We start from the raw sequence: 15936 nt of genomic DNA on the forward strand, positions 1-15936 counted from the left end.
ATTAATACGTTTAAAATACGATTGTTATAATATATATTTTTATATATAACATTAATATAAGCAAATTTATAAAGACGACTGATGATGAGAAAACACCAATAATGGTGTCGGGTTTTAATGAAATAATGATAATTTATTATTATTAAAAAAGATATATATACTTCTAATACATACATACATACATACATATATATATATATATATATACATATACGTAAACGGAAACTTTTAATGAGGTTTGACGTGAACAACAAACTCCAAGATGTCGGTTTTAATAAAATAATATTTATTTAATAATTAATATTAGTTATAAATAATTAACTAATCCTTTAAACAACTAAAAAGAAAAAGCAAAATAAAAACCCACCTCTGCCCGGATTCGAACCCGGGTAGATGGCCGGTTCACGTGAACAACACAGCCATCTGCGCTGGTGTGTTTGTTAGTTAACATCCAAAAACTGTTAATTAAAAACTTAAAGCAGAAAACCCAAATTCAAACAAGAACCCTAGATTATTAAATTGACAAATCCGATTACTGATCGATATAATTGATTTGGGGCTTATGATTACTGATTAAAAACAACCATAACATATGTATTAATTACCTTAATGGCTGACGAATTGATGTTGCACGATACCACGATTACGTAAAAACGATTACGTAAGGCTCATTAGGGACTTGTATAATGGAATTGGTGTTAGGGTTATGGTTCACGATGATGTGAGGAACCTCCTGATCAGATTAATTGTATTTTGGAGGTCGTTACATCGTATATTCGTGAATGGGTTGTGTCGGCCAAGTAAAATAGGTAATACGAATCCTTTTTTGATCAATTAACATATTAATGTGTGTCGGTAGGCCGCATTAGGCAAGGTTAACAAGTCCATGATTTTAATTTCCAAAAATAGGATGAGAATTGTGGTCCAAGATTGTTAAACGGGTTCCGGATTCATTAATCGGGTTACGGGTTTGTTAAAGGGTTTGGGTTATGGGTTATAATATAATATAATATAATAATAACATAAATTACATATAGACCACTGAACTTTAAGAATGGAAACAAAATATGATTTAAAGTATACTTTAGGGTGAAAAGTGTAGATTTTCAAAGATAATTTATATATAATAGATATATAAACAATTAAGATTAAAAATAATAATTTCTTGACAATCGCGATGATTTTAGGGATAAAATTTCCCGAACATATATATGGGTCGGGTAGCGATTATTAAAATAATTGATGTGTGTAAAAGGATGCTCTCACAACTAAGCTTTATATTTATTAAACGAAATTCCTAAAGAAGCCACACAAAACCGGCAAGTGTACCGATCACTAATAGTGTAGCACTAAGTAAGTCCGAGTGTCGAACACAAGGACACGTGAAAACGTATCTAATACTTAACCCTAAATAAGACTCACCTAAGAATAATATATTTTTAAATTGATTTTTATATTATTAAATACTTAACCTAACTTAAATTAACTTAAAAGACTTAAATTAAGAAAACTAGACGAAACTGTGAAAATAAGTTTTATCAATGGGAAAAATGTCTACCTAGGTAAGAATCCTATTGAAGATATAGTAAGCTATTGGATTGTAGAATCTCACGGAACCGGTTCCTAAAGAATGACACAACTAAGGTTCACTCAGGAAGCTAGATTACCTCTCGGTCTCACTAGCAAACCCTAACCTACCCTTAGTTGATTTTAGAATAAACCGGGTGACAAATTGTTAACGTGCTCTAATGCCGACTCTCCTCTCGGTCTCACCGACACACTACCCTAATGGAGACTAATACTACGCAACCAAGGATAGAGGAACAATTCAGTATAACTTAAACTAGGTCAACTAATCGCTCACAAACCCAAACCCGACAAGAACCGAACCCGCTCTCGCGCGATCCTAATCCTAATAAGTAAAAGCTATGAGACGAGTTTACTTCCTATCACCTCTCGGTCTCAAGGAAGGTGCCCACCCGCTGATTATATTCAATTAAAACACTCACTTAAACCTTACGGTTGATCAACCCGCAAACAAACCCTACACAGTAAGTAAAGAGTCCTAACAAGCAACAATTAATCAAAACTCATTCAATTAATTAAAGCAAGAGGTTTATAAGTGTAATTAACAAATTCACAGCCACTAAACACAACATAATTCAATGTTAAACTAAACTTTACATTAACAATTTAAGCCATGATCATCAACAATCCAAACTACTTACTAAAACCTAACAATAATCATCTAACCTAGGTAGAACTAACTACTTTAGCCACTCATTGATTTTGGACAGCAGCTAACAATGGATTTAAACATCAACAACATCAACATAAACATATAAAACTCATTCAATGATCAAGAACAATCAACCACAAGTCAATCTCTAAGTTACTTGCAAAACAATTCAAAGCAAAAGATCAAAGTAACTAGTTGAGTATTTCTCTTATAAACTTGAGTATTTCAAAGGAAATACTTGAGTATTTCTCTTATAAACTTTGTGCTGGTATATGCTGTTATTATTTTGTTCTTGATTTTGATTCCTTTGTTGTAATTTTTAGGTTCGTTTCTTTGTTATTATAAGTAATTGTTTATGTAGATTGGTATTGTAGTTGGTATTGTTTCTTACGTTCGCATTTTTAAATAAATTGGCATTATTTCCTACGTACTCATGTTAAGATCAAAATGTACACGAACCTTCCCCATGTATTATATATATATATATATATATATTTTTTCTTTTCTTTTTTTAAAATTTAAGGATACATTAGAATTACAATTATGCCCATCGCATGTCTGGCAAATGTCATACTTAACTGCGTTTTTTTAACCAAGTTAGCGTAAAAGACATAACGTGTAGAAAAAAATGTTTAAAGTACACTGCCTGCAAAGAAACTAAAAAAAAGGACACAAACCGTAATTTGGCTTTTTTCAAAGGACAAAATTTGTAATTTTGTCTAAGTTTTTATGACTGTTTTTATCCAGCTATTCGTTAATAATACTGTTGCTATTATCATTACTACTACCTATTTATCTATCTCTCACATATGTTATTGGAGCTGGGGGTCTCTCTGGAAGCAACTTCTCTATTTATTGGGACACGGAACGGTTTGCATACATCCTCCCAACCATGCTAATACTATTATGGGATTTTACTAGGTGCGATTGTTGTATATTTCAAGTTTTTATCAATTATATTAAGAGCAAACAAAACCATTACAAAACCATATACCGAAATCACCATCTATGAAGAGAATTTAATCTCTTGAGATTTTGTACCCACGCTTCTCGGCGGAGTTTGGGGTGGTTCGATTAGAGATATACAATAGTAAATAGTAAAGTTTACATTAATACAACTCAACCTTTGCACTCGCTCATTTTACAATCTCTAGTTTATTTCTTTTTATAAAATCTAAGAGAAGCCAAAAATTGTAACCTTATATGCACCTTGATATTCTACTTCCTGCATACAATAAAAACACTACCATTAAATAAATGAAAAAGAAGCTCTCAACCTATATAAAAGTACTTCAATATATCATGTTAAGTTACAGGTAGAACCAGTTTGCCTTTTTGTTAAGAGTTTCTATGTTACGTAATCACATTTCATCAAATTGCAAACTAAAATTCAGTTGGTGTCATCACCTTCACTAAGTAGCTCCTTATTAGTAAAATGGATGAATCTGATTTTGTCCAACGCCTAAAGTGTTTTATACACAAAGAAAGGATAACAATACAATATGCAGTTACAAGACTAAAAGAGGCTAAATCCATTTATCTCTGTTGACGATTGTAGCGATCCGCGTCTCCATTTACATGATATCTTTTCAGCTATTTGGCTCTCTATTTTCATTTGTAGCCTTTTAAACTAATCATCAATCTGAGGGCCTTCGGTTCCAACTGGTTGAATTTAGTAGTTATTTTATGCTCGTTTGTCTGCATCTAGTGTCCATCTTGCCTGGAAAATGAAATATAAAAAACAACCTTTATGCAATATTGAAGGCAACTATAATATTAACACTATTAGCCATTATATTGATAAAGGAAAAAAAACAACAAAACCATAAGATATGGATAGCCTGGATCGACTAAATGGGCTCCGCATACACAGTAGCGAATGAACCTAAATCCTAATTAACGACACAACCCCCATACACAGCAACGAATGATCACCTAACTAACTATTTGACCACTTAACAAAATTCAAACTTACTATCAAAGTGACCAAACAAATTTTCTTACACTGCACCTTTGCTTTCTTTCAAGTTGACGGTATTAAAACCGTGACCAGTTTGCAATCCCGTGAATGGACCCTGATCTATCAGATATGCAACCCGGATTGTTAATGCAAACCATGAACTTTGCTAAATCTGAACCTACTGTTGCAAAGCTGACCCGCTTAGTAACAGTATTGCAATCGTAATATTATGTTAAGTGACCCGAAACCAAGATATTGGAATATATATTGTATTCACTGAAAATATAATTTAAGTCACCAAAACCATCAAGTTAGATGGATTAATAATTGAGTTGAAGTGCATTGACATCACCATCGGGTTCATGAAAAGTTAATTTCCGGATCTATCAAGAATCATATTGTACTGACCCATAAAAAAAGATTTTTAAAACGGCCCGTTTTGACCCAAACTCATTTTGCTTTTAACCCACTCTTACCCGAACAAAAATGATACCTTCTTAAAACGATTTGTTTTTACCCGAAGTAAGAGTGTTAGCATAAGATAATTAGTTTTACCTCACCACAGTTTATTCAAATCGTTAAATTATTAATCAAGTTTGGTGCATTAGCGTCCAAAGATTTTAAGTTTCACAATGCATTTGCTCACAGATGCTAATTTGTACTTCCATCCATCTTTTCCAAAAGATGTTTATTAATTGTACATCATCAGGGCCATCTCTGAGAATTCGATGGCACTTGATGGCCTGTACGAGTAGACAAAATGGGCCAGTAATTATAAACTTATATATATATATATATATAACATAAAGAACATCTGGAATTTAGTAAAATATAAACAAATTTTAATAAACTAAAATAATCAAAGTAAAACATAACCTACAGTTTTATCAAAAGTTGAGAAATCTTTTTTACCATCTCAACAAAAAGAGTTTTTTTACCTTTGGATCTTGAGATTCACTTAATAGATTTTGAGACTTAGCATGTTTATGCATCTTCTTCAATGTTTTTCACGTTTCCATGCAGATGCAGCGTTCTACCGTTGCTCTGTAAAGAGAGTCAAACTTATACAAGAAAACAAGTGGCACAAGTATACATATTTATTTATAAAGTCTAGATAAACTGTTGGAATTACTTGAAAATTTAAGACATGGAGGTTAAAATAAAGTCATTTTGACCTCAAACAGTCAAAGGTGTATGAAACAGAAAATGAAAGTTAAGATAGTTCCCTAGCCAGTATTGAAACTACCGTAATGTCCTTACAGCAGTAGTTGCCCAACTACCCTCACTTGTGGCAGTAGATCAAATCTTGATAAAAGTGTTGCTGTAATCAGATGGAGTTCTTTGCAGATCATATCTTCCCCTTTTAAAACAAAAATAGATATTTAATATTAACTATTATATATGACAATTTGACTAAAATGATTAAGACTGGTTAAAAAATTTCCATGAATATCTACAAAAAGAAAATCTTGATTTAGATCATTATGGAAACCAAATACCCGAATTATAAGCAACTTATTTTCCTCATAAATTTCAAGTCACAATATGTGATTTTATAATTAACTAAGACATAAAACACATAAAAATGAAATGTTAAATATCATACTAACCACATTCACGGTTTAACGCTAACAAAAGGCTAATCAAAATACAATGGCGAGATATCATCCATATCATAAGTTTCAAATTATATTTTGTCCAAAAAAAACCACAAGATAAGGTAAGCTTGTTTACCACATGAAGCACCAAAAAGCGTTGTGTTTGTTGCCTTTAAAACCACAATGATCACTAACATGAAGATCATTAGCATTAACATTGACCCAATCATGACCCTAAACCTCACCTCGGCAAAAAAAATAATAATAATAATAATAATAAATAAATAAAATATTGACCAAATCAAGATTCTATGACCAAATTTTTTGTTCCTATTCAATCCATTCTTCCGAGCAAGATCCACAGGTAAACGCTGCAATATAAAATGCAAATAGAAAAAGATAAAATAAAAGTAAAGTAATTTTGATGAATAACATGGAAAAATATATGTTGTAAATGAATGATGTTATCATACGATCACCACATTTGATTAAAGATTGCAAAATTGGTGCAGGGGTATATTGGGTATTGCTAAAGATAGAATGGTTAGTATCAGCAGCTTATCAATTGGCTGAGTTTTTTTTTGTTTTTCGTTTTTTGATCTTTATTTTCTTGTTTTCTGTTTGACAGAGGTATTGTAGGTCGAAAGTGTCTGGCACGAGTTTGACCAATAAGACTCACCCTCTACTTAAATAGAAGAAGTTTATTATATGTTGTTGTATATGAGTTTTCACCAAGTAGCATATGCATATGATTTTTTTAAAATGTACAGCTGTACAATTAAATGCATAGGTGTACAATATGAAATTGTAGATTGTTACCACATCATTTGTGGATTAAAGGCATTATTGGCATTTGCTCTAAATTGATATGGGCTATATTTGGAGACAAATTCAATTAAAGACTGCAAAATTGGTGCAGGGGTCATTTGGGTATTACCAAAGATATACGGGCTGGCTTCAAGTTCAACATTTTTTTTTTTAAATTTTGACAGAGATATTAAGGGTCAAAAATTCCTGGCACGAGTTAGACCAATAAGACTCACTGTCTACTTAATATATGCACTTATTTTCAACCAAACAAAATAGAACCTTTTCAAATTAGCGTACTTTCAACCGCTTCACCTAAAAAATATAATAACATCATGAGTAAATCATGGATAAATTTCATGGAATCAATACTAACCAGTCAAAAATGATTCTAGTTGACCAATAAGAGTCGCCTTTTTAAACCAAATCTTTAAAATAAACGAATCGTACCTGTTTTGATTCTCCATTTCCATTTAGGAAAATGTCGTAATAAAGCTTCCTACTCTGTTCAGATCCCACAAAACTGTATATTCTCTAACCTACTTTATTCAGATACATGAATAGAAAAACGACCGTCGATATCATTATAGAATGTATGCATAGGACTCCCTATTTAAAATGATGAAAAAGGTTATTTCAAATCATAGAGCCAACAATACCATACACGATTAATAGTGAAAGGAATACCATAATAACCTCACATAATTAACAAATCTAATAAACGAATAAAAATCAAACCTAAATATGATTTTCAAACAATGAACACAAAGATCGGGGCTCAAATCCCGCAACAAAACACAATCAATCGATTAAAACTTCGATTAACAAACAGTAAAGACAATATCCACAAACTTGATACTTTAGGGAGAACAATGACTACCAAATCGATTGGATTTTGAGCGTCAAGATGAAAATTAGGGTTAACTTTACTTGCCGATGGTGAGGTATGTGTATGACATGGGTTCAAATCGTGTGGGGAAACCGGTGGCCTGCGAGATTTATGTGATTTGCAAATTGTGAGAGGGAGAGAAATGGATGAAAATTAAGGTTATGAAAAACGCATATGGTCTAGAATTGGTTGAGTCTGAATGAAACGCATCTAATTGAATGGTAATTATGATTTTCATTTTGAATTAAATTCTATTGTAGTATAGGTAGAATGGAATTGTAATCATATTGTTATTCTTAAAATTAAATGGTTACACTAATTATTGGTAATTGAATTTATTTTTGATTTATTTAAATGTTAAGAAAATTAGAGAAGTATATGATATATTTGGAAACAAAGAGAATAGACCAATAAAGAATGATCATGTGGACCCAATCTCAATTGTTTAAATAGTACAGTAGGATTAAAGGTAATATGACACATCAACAATTTCCAAACTAATATATAATAAGGTATAAGTAATAATTTTGAGCTTTTATAATATAAATGATTATAATAGTCATATATAAATATATATATATATATATATATATATATATGTAATCTTACATCCTTAGGTTCACATTTCAACTTTAAAGATTCACCTTAAATCATAATTGCTTCTCGTGCCTCGACCCCTTATTAACGGTCATGTAACATCCCGTTTTCTAGTTTCGGTTAATAAATGAAAATACGAGTTATTATGAGTCGAGCTAGTGTTGGGTTAAATGGATATGGGTTATGGACTTGGGTTGTGAAGGAATGAATGAAAGACCATGGGCTTAAGCCCATGATCCATAATTATATAAGTCATAATTACCCATTTAATTTCATTTACACATATTCCATACACCATCAAAACACACACTTAAACTCTCTCTATAATTTCTCTCCTTTCTCTAGCCAAACCAAGATAGAAAACCGATCCCGATCCAAAGAAATGATAGTATGATGTTGTATGAACTAAACCCGTTAGATTTAGTCATGAAACGACGAGCTGACACCGTTAACCGTTAGAGTCGCGAGATCCGGGTGGAATCAGTTATAAACCGAACCTAAGATGAGCTTAGGGGTCACTCTAGCTAAGATCTGGATCGAATGGGACGAAAAACAGTGAAAACGGTGGAGAAATAAGCAGGATCTCGCTTTTCCGGCGAGATCCTGGTTTTCCGGCAAAGGTACAAGGTTAGAGGGATGTCAGGGAATGTTCTGACATTCTCTGACCTAGCCCTAATTCGTTAACGGGAAGCTAATGAACTAGGGTTGATTCGCCAAGTAATTCGTTAATGGAAGCATAACGAACTAGCTTCAGTCCGTATTTGATTCGTTAAGGGGAAAAGATAACGAATTACCCTTGATTCGTTATAGTCATTCGTTAAAAGAGATAACGAATTAGAAGGTCCAACTCGTTACACAGACTGATTCGTTATATGGACTGCTTCATCAAAGGGCCAGTTCGTTATAAGGTCCAATTCGTTTAAATAACGAGTTCTTTAGAGGGTTCAATTCGTTACAAGAACCCGTTCGTTATGATAAGTCAATTCGTTAAAGAACTGAGTAACGAACTAGAAGTTTAACATAATGACAGAACAGTCCATGGACTTAGAAAAGAATGAGATAATTACATAATAGTCCTTGGACTTTGGTGATTTATGAAAGACACCTTTAAAGGTTAATGAGTAACGATTAACTAACCTGTAATGATCCAATAAAGTAAAACCGACTTAGATGCGTGAGATTAATTAAGTAGATGATAAGAAGAGCTATAACCGTATTTAATATATGTATGATTATACAGTTAGTCGTGCTCAGCACAAGAAAGGAATAACTATAAACGGTGAACGTAATCGCGTTCAGGTGAGTTTCTAGCCCCACTTCATTGTTATGTTTTCGAGGCTGTGTGCATACTTAATGTGATAGTTAATACACTTACTTAAAGTGGTAAGTGTATGCCTCGTATGATTTATGTATGATGTTTGCTTGACGGTGCGTGAACGATCTTTGGATATTGCATGTACCGCCAGGTGGTAGTTAAAGATATGATTGATATATATATATATATATATATATATATATATATATGATGTATGAATGATGTATGTATGTTATGTATGTTATGTTGATAGTACGTGAACGATCTCCGGATATTGCACGTATTATTAAGAAAGGTATGTAAAGACAGGTATGTTACAGTTGCACGAAACAAAGGGACCAGACCCTAACAATATCTGTGAGGATAGGGACCAGGCCCTAATAATATCTGTGAGGATAGGGACCAGACACTAATAATATCTGTGAGGATAGAGACCAGACCCTAATAATATCTGTGATGTTGGGGACCAGACCCTTATAATATCTGTGAGGTTATAGGGCGGAAGGCTCTTTACGTAGTATGGGTAGTTATGCATGTAAAATAAAGTATGAATAATTTACACACTTTCAAGCATGTGTGCAAGTATGTGAACATATTGTATGTTGTATGATTAACTAGAACTCACTCAGCGTAGCTGACTTTTAGTATGCACGCAGGTGAGTAGAATGAGGTAGCTCGCTTGAGGGGAAGCACATGGCATGGAATTGAAGACACTGGCATCTCAATGAAATGTTATGTTATTTAAAAGACAATGTTTTATGTTTAGACGATTTGAATGCTCGTGAAGACAAGTATTGCTGGTTATGTAATGTTTGAAGTTTTATATTCCGCGTAAAGTTTTAATTAACTCTGATATTTAGAACTGTGTTTATGAGTAAATCCAGCGTCCAAAGTAGGGCACCGGTAACGGGGCCTTACAAGTTGGTATCAGAGCAAAGTTCGAGAGATTTAAGCAACCTTCATGCTTAGACGCGAACAGAGAATGGGATTAAAGTAAGAAAAGAAAGAAGATGCCAGTTCGAGAATGCCATGTGTCGCTCAAGCAAGCTAAGTAAAAGTAAAGTATGTGATTAATTTCATATGTAAAGTATAATGATGAATGAATGCTAGCTTAATTGCTAGAGAACGAAGTATGATGTTAGCCTAATTGCCGAATAAAGAATGTATGAATGCTAGCTTAATTACTAGGGATAGGAGTATATGATGATATAAACTGTTTGATTGTCTAACTGTTAGAAGTAGAACTAGCACAAGTGGACTCACAAAGGGAACTGTATAGGACACGAAGAGTAACGTGATCAGCTAATCACAACTGGCCATTGTTATTACCTGTTAGCATTACTATCCTTGTACTAAATGGTTCCTTAAGTGATGACGTTTGTGTTTCCTTTTAGAATACGATGGTTGGAGCTAAGAAAGTGGCTGGAAAGAGACGACGTACGGGACGTCGGGGTAGGCCACGCGTTGTCCGAGAACCGTCGGTAGAATCAGCTACTAACAATGAGGGAGAAGGAAGTGCAGCTGGTAAGAATCCGAGTAACAACGAAGGGGTTCAACTGGATCCCGCAATTATGGATGAGAATGAATTAGTTAATGGTAATTATGGTATTTATATCATGGGTCATGGGCTTAAGCCCATGGTCTTTTCCTCCTATTCTTATTAACCCAAGTCCATTGCCCATTTTACTTAGCCAACACAAGCCCAACTCCTAATAACTCATATTTTATTTTATTAACCGAAACGAGAAAACGAGATGTTACAGGATAGCTGTAGTTTTTTAGATATATTTAAATGTTTGACAGAGTAGCTGGAGCTTTTAATAAAATGTATAAAATTACTAAAATGGGCATAACTAAAAACAATAATAGTAAATGCATTTATTTTGAAAAGTTATTTAAGTATAAAATACTAAAAGCTTGTAGCTCTCTAACCGCTACTAGTAGAAGCTTTAAGCTTTAAACTTTTTCTCCTAACTTAAAAGCTTCAATCTCATTGAACAAAACAAGGTTTTTAATTGAGTACGAGTTTTTTCTTAAAAGCTTCCTGCCAAACATACACGTTAACTTTCAAATTAGAATACACAAGGCGGATATTCAAATCACCTAATCGTTAGTATTCTTCACTTACCGTTCATTCACTCATTTTAAGTTTCTTTATGTAAAGTATGGCATGGCATCGTTTAATCTGACATGAATCCCAATTTTAGTGCTACATTTTGTGTGCGGCACCTGTTCAAATTGGATTTTGACACTCTTACGATCTGAATTACTTTAACAAGATTAAAGGAAAAACATTGTATACTTAGAAAGCTTTTCAACCATATATAACACACATTTATCCGAGCTACAATTGATTTTATATAATTCTAGATAAACAGGTCAGCAGTTTAGTTTTTGCCCATCAGCTTTGCTGAAATTCCTATAATTTACCCCACTTAAGATCCGAATCAGCTTTTCATATTGAAAATTGAAACGTAGTAAACTGAGAGGGCTTTTTATAATTTTCTGCAATTTTATACAAAATTCTAAAGGCAGACCGGGTAACGAGATTAGTTGCGCATCAACTTTGCTTTTCTTTTCAAATTCGAATTAAAACTCAGTTTCACACCATTTTCTAGTGATGTCAAAATCCAAACTCTGATTTACACTCATTTACCGATTTACACTCATTTAAACTTCATTAAAACCAGAACTTTTTTTCCCATTTAATTCATTCATATATTGAACAAAAGATTCAATTATATTGTTAGAAATATATTGTTTGGTTATTTTACATTAACTTTGTATTTTTAATTGTTCGATCTTCAATCAATATTTTACTTTCAATTTTCTGATTATTTTATAGCTTAATTGTTAAAATGATTTTAACCAAAAAAAATATATATATAATTGATTTTAATAGCGGTGATAAGATTAGAAATAGAATTCCGACGAAGACGGCGCTCGAATGAAGTAACATTTCAGTGGAAGATAACCGATGGCCTCTATGCAATTCGGGTCGCGAGTCGGCTGTTCATATCACTTCGGGTTATACTGTGTCGGCGGTGGTGTGGGATCACATAAGTCATTGGTGCAAAGTTCCTCCTATATTCAGGTTCACGGTTAGAGATTTGATAGACCTTCATAAGTGTATTGATTTGGGCAAATTTGAGAAGGAAGTTTTTCATGGGATCGTTATTATTACTTGTTGGAATATCTTGAAGGCGAGAAATGAAAAAGTCTTTGAAGGCAAACATGTCAAAATCAAAGAGATTATAGGGGAAACAAAGTCGAAGGGGTTTACTTGGTATAAGTATAGTACAAAAAATAGGCATATAGATTGGACGAATTGGTGTAAGTTTTCGTTAATGTAATTTTCCTTCTTGTTGGTAGCTTCCCTCCGAGTGTGGAGGAAGTGGTTTTCGATGTTTGTTGATTGTTTATAAAAGTTTACCGTTCGGAAAAAAAAAAAAACATTTTCCAACCATCTTTTTTCTCTTTCATCTAGAGAGACGGAAATTAGTAGGAGTTGATGCAAAATTCCAAATTTGAAAGTAAACAGAGGGCCATAAATTCATACAAGCATCAAGGAAATTTAGATCCCTTGCAAAAACCAAAATATTGTGATTTTTATTTATAAACATTGATTTTGATAATATTATTTTACTGTTGTTGGGACTCTTGAATCTTTAGTCCTTTTTTTCCCTTTTTTACATTCAAACGGTAGATAAACGAGGCACAAGCAAAATTGCAACTCTTCTCTAATATAAAAATAAATCGTTTAAAATTTAAATTCATAGATTTTATATTCATAATGATACTATTTGTGACGCGTTATACATACCTATATCTAAGTAGCTACAGCTTCAAACACCAAAACAAAAAAATGAAATATATATATATATATATATATATATATATATCAAACGCAAAATGTATAAATACATATTAATTGTCAATACATGTTTTGTTTTATGTTTTTATCATTTTTTCATAAAACAACTGTAACGATTCATGACCCGTCATGAAAACACAATTTCTCATAATCAAGGAGGAGAAGCCCCTGCTAAATTTACACATACATGTTCATACAAATACTAAAATGTAAAGAAAGAATAAAATGTAAGGATAATAAAACTAAACGTCAAATACATGCAATTATCTGAGGCATTCAGCTTAAAATTAGTAGCAGACTAGCAGATCTACGTGTACATATTTTTCCATCTCCATTTTCATAACATGAAAAAATCAAACAACTAAATAACCGTAAAACAAAATCATTTCTTATCACTGGGCCGACAACGATTCCGACAGATCGGACGATCCAAAATCTAGATCCGTATAATTAAATAATCCGTCTAACGCAACGTATTCTCCGTTACTGCTAACATTAGCATTAGCATCTCCGTCTGGGTAATCAAGTCCGTACTCAAACGAGGCATAGTTTTCCTGGTCATCTACCCATGAAAACACACCGAGTTCAACCGACTCGGCGGTTGCTTCCGTCGGAGGCAGTCCGAGCTCGTCATCCGATGCCTCGAGCAGAAACTCGAGATTCTCCGACGAAGGAGGAGGAGATATTTCATCTTCGAAACTTTTTATAAACGAGTCAAGTTCTTGAACGGACGTCCGACTCATCTAGAGTGTCGAGAAGGTCGTGTTGGATTCTCTTCGCCACCAACTCGGTGTGTTCTGAGTCTGAACGGACTCGTTTTCTGCTACTTAACGATTCCATTTGTACCGAGAATTAAATTAGAGGGGTGTTTTAGGAATTTTGATAGAGGTGGGTGAATGGGAAGTGAGAAGAAGGCGCGGGGGTTTATATAGGGAGAGAGAAAGTTCGATTAAATTTACATTAATAATTTTTAATTTATAATAATTTATTTTTTTATGATGCGGACATGAGAGTGCTCGTGGGCCCACGTACTTTTCCCATCACGGACGTATTAACTTTTTTTTTTAAATTAACTTTCTTAAAAATTAAAATAAAAATATGATACATCATGCACCACCAACGTCATGTCTTTTAACACGTCTAAGATTTATATGGTGGTTAGGGATGATAATAGGTTAAGTTCGTGTCAGGTATTACTAATTGAAGAAATACTGATCTAATCTTCTTAACGGGTCCTGGATCTAATGAGTCAATCGGGTAGGATACAACAACAACCAACACGATATGAGTGTAACTTCCCAAAGTCCAATGACCGGAACCTGCAAAACAGACACCGTGAGCTCGTTACGGGAAGGACAAGAGGCGTGAGAATAAGTACAGTTCTAACGTAGAGAAAGTATTAATGTATTGAGAGTAAATACTTGGGAGTGAATGTGTACCTCATGCAGATGTATAGGGTACTTATAGGCGGAGAATGTGGGAATTGTGATCGGGCCAGCTGTCCCATTCTAGAAGGTCTCCAATAACCGTCTGGACGCGTGTCCTTATGTGATAGGTTGAGCTATACATCCCATGTGAATGGGTATAACAACCTGGACACGCGTCATTCTATGGTAGGACGAATTGATCCCTGGCCATGTGCACGGTTATAACAACCTGACCAGGTATCCTCCATCCATTGGTCGATGAGTCACGTATTCTTCAAGTAACAATCATGGTGTACTCTTCTAGAAGGTAATTAGTTATTTACAGTTGTCCTGTTGGTATTGCCTTCCGGTCAACTTGACGAATAGATGTGCTATCATGCGGATGATGTCGGAGGGTGCCTGGATGCTTCCGCGTGTGATGTGAGGGTGTTCTTCCTCTACCATGTTATGCGGGTGATCCATATGTTCCACAGGTGGCTCATGAGGTATTCCTCTCCTACCCGCGGGGTATACTCAAGGGTATTTGGGTCATTTTGGTACCCTACCTCTATAAGTCCCCCCAGTCCAGTATTTCTTCTGTGTGAAGTTTTTATGCGGGGTGAAATTTTGGACTCAAGATGTATTTGGGGGTTTTTGAATTTTGGAGTTTGGTAGAAAATATCTTCTGTTGGTGATGTGGATAACTGTGAAAAAAGGACAAGTTGACCACTTGCAGCGCGTGGGCAGGTGATGGGACGTTTATGCCGGCTGTCATTGTACCCGTCTGTGCACATTTTTCTCTTTTTCGAATTTGCCGCGTGACGTGGCGTCTGCTGAGTGGGTGGTGAATTTCTCTCTCTACTGTTCATATCTCATCGCATTAATTGTGATGGGTATAAATAGTGGAGGTTGACTTCTTTACAAAGTTTTATCTGTTTCGATTTTTCTTGATTCTTCTTTGTTTTCTCTCCAAATCCTCTAGCCGATTCTTCGACATTTATCACCATTGCTCGTTGTTTTTTTTATAAACGAATCGATGGCTAGTAGTGCAGAATCTCCGGTACCAACCATCGACACTGCAGATATCAGTTGGGATGTCTCTGAATACGAAGCGTTACTTCGTATTTATCGAATCCCCCCGGAATGGGGACCCGAGTTCCCTGCTGCCGGATCTGTGGCGAGTTTGCCTCCTATTGGCAAGATGGTCGTATACTCTGACTACTTTGAGTATGGAAATTTTCGGTTTCCGGT

At 34.2% G+C, this 15936-nt stretch overlaps 1 protein-coding gene across 1 annotated transcript; it reads right to left on the minus strand.

Annotated features, from left to right (window-relative positions):
* Window positions 1-13671: 13671 nt before the first annotated feature.
* Window positions 13672-14022, minus strand: LOC143585870 (uncharacterized). The gene has a single exon (XM_077067550.1). It carries the CDS (start codon window positions 14020-14022, stop codon window positions 13672-13674), a length of 351 nt encoding a protein of 116 aa, XP_076923665.1.
* Window positions 14023-15936: the final 1914 nt, after the last annotated feature.

This window comes from Bidens hawaiensis, unplaced genomic scaffold, assembly GCF_021521415.1.
Source record: "Bidens hawaiensis isolate Kalapana, Puna unplaced genomic scaffold, B.hawaiensis_p1.1 tig00034195_1, whole genome shotgun sequence".
NCBI lineage: Eukaryota > Viridiplantae > Streptophyta > Magnoliopsida > Asterales > Asteraceae > Bidens > Bidens hawaiensis.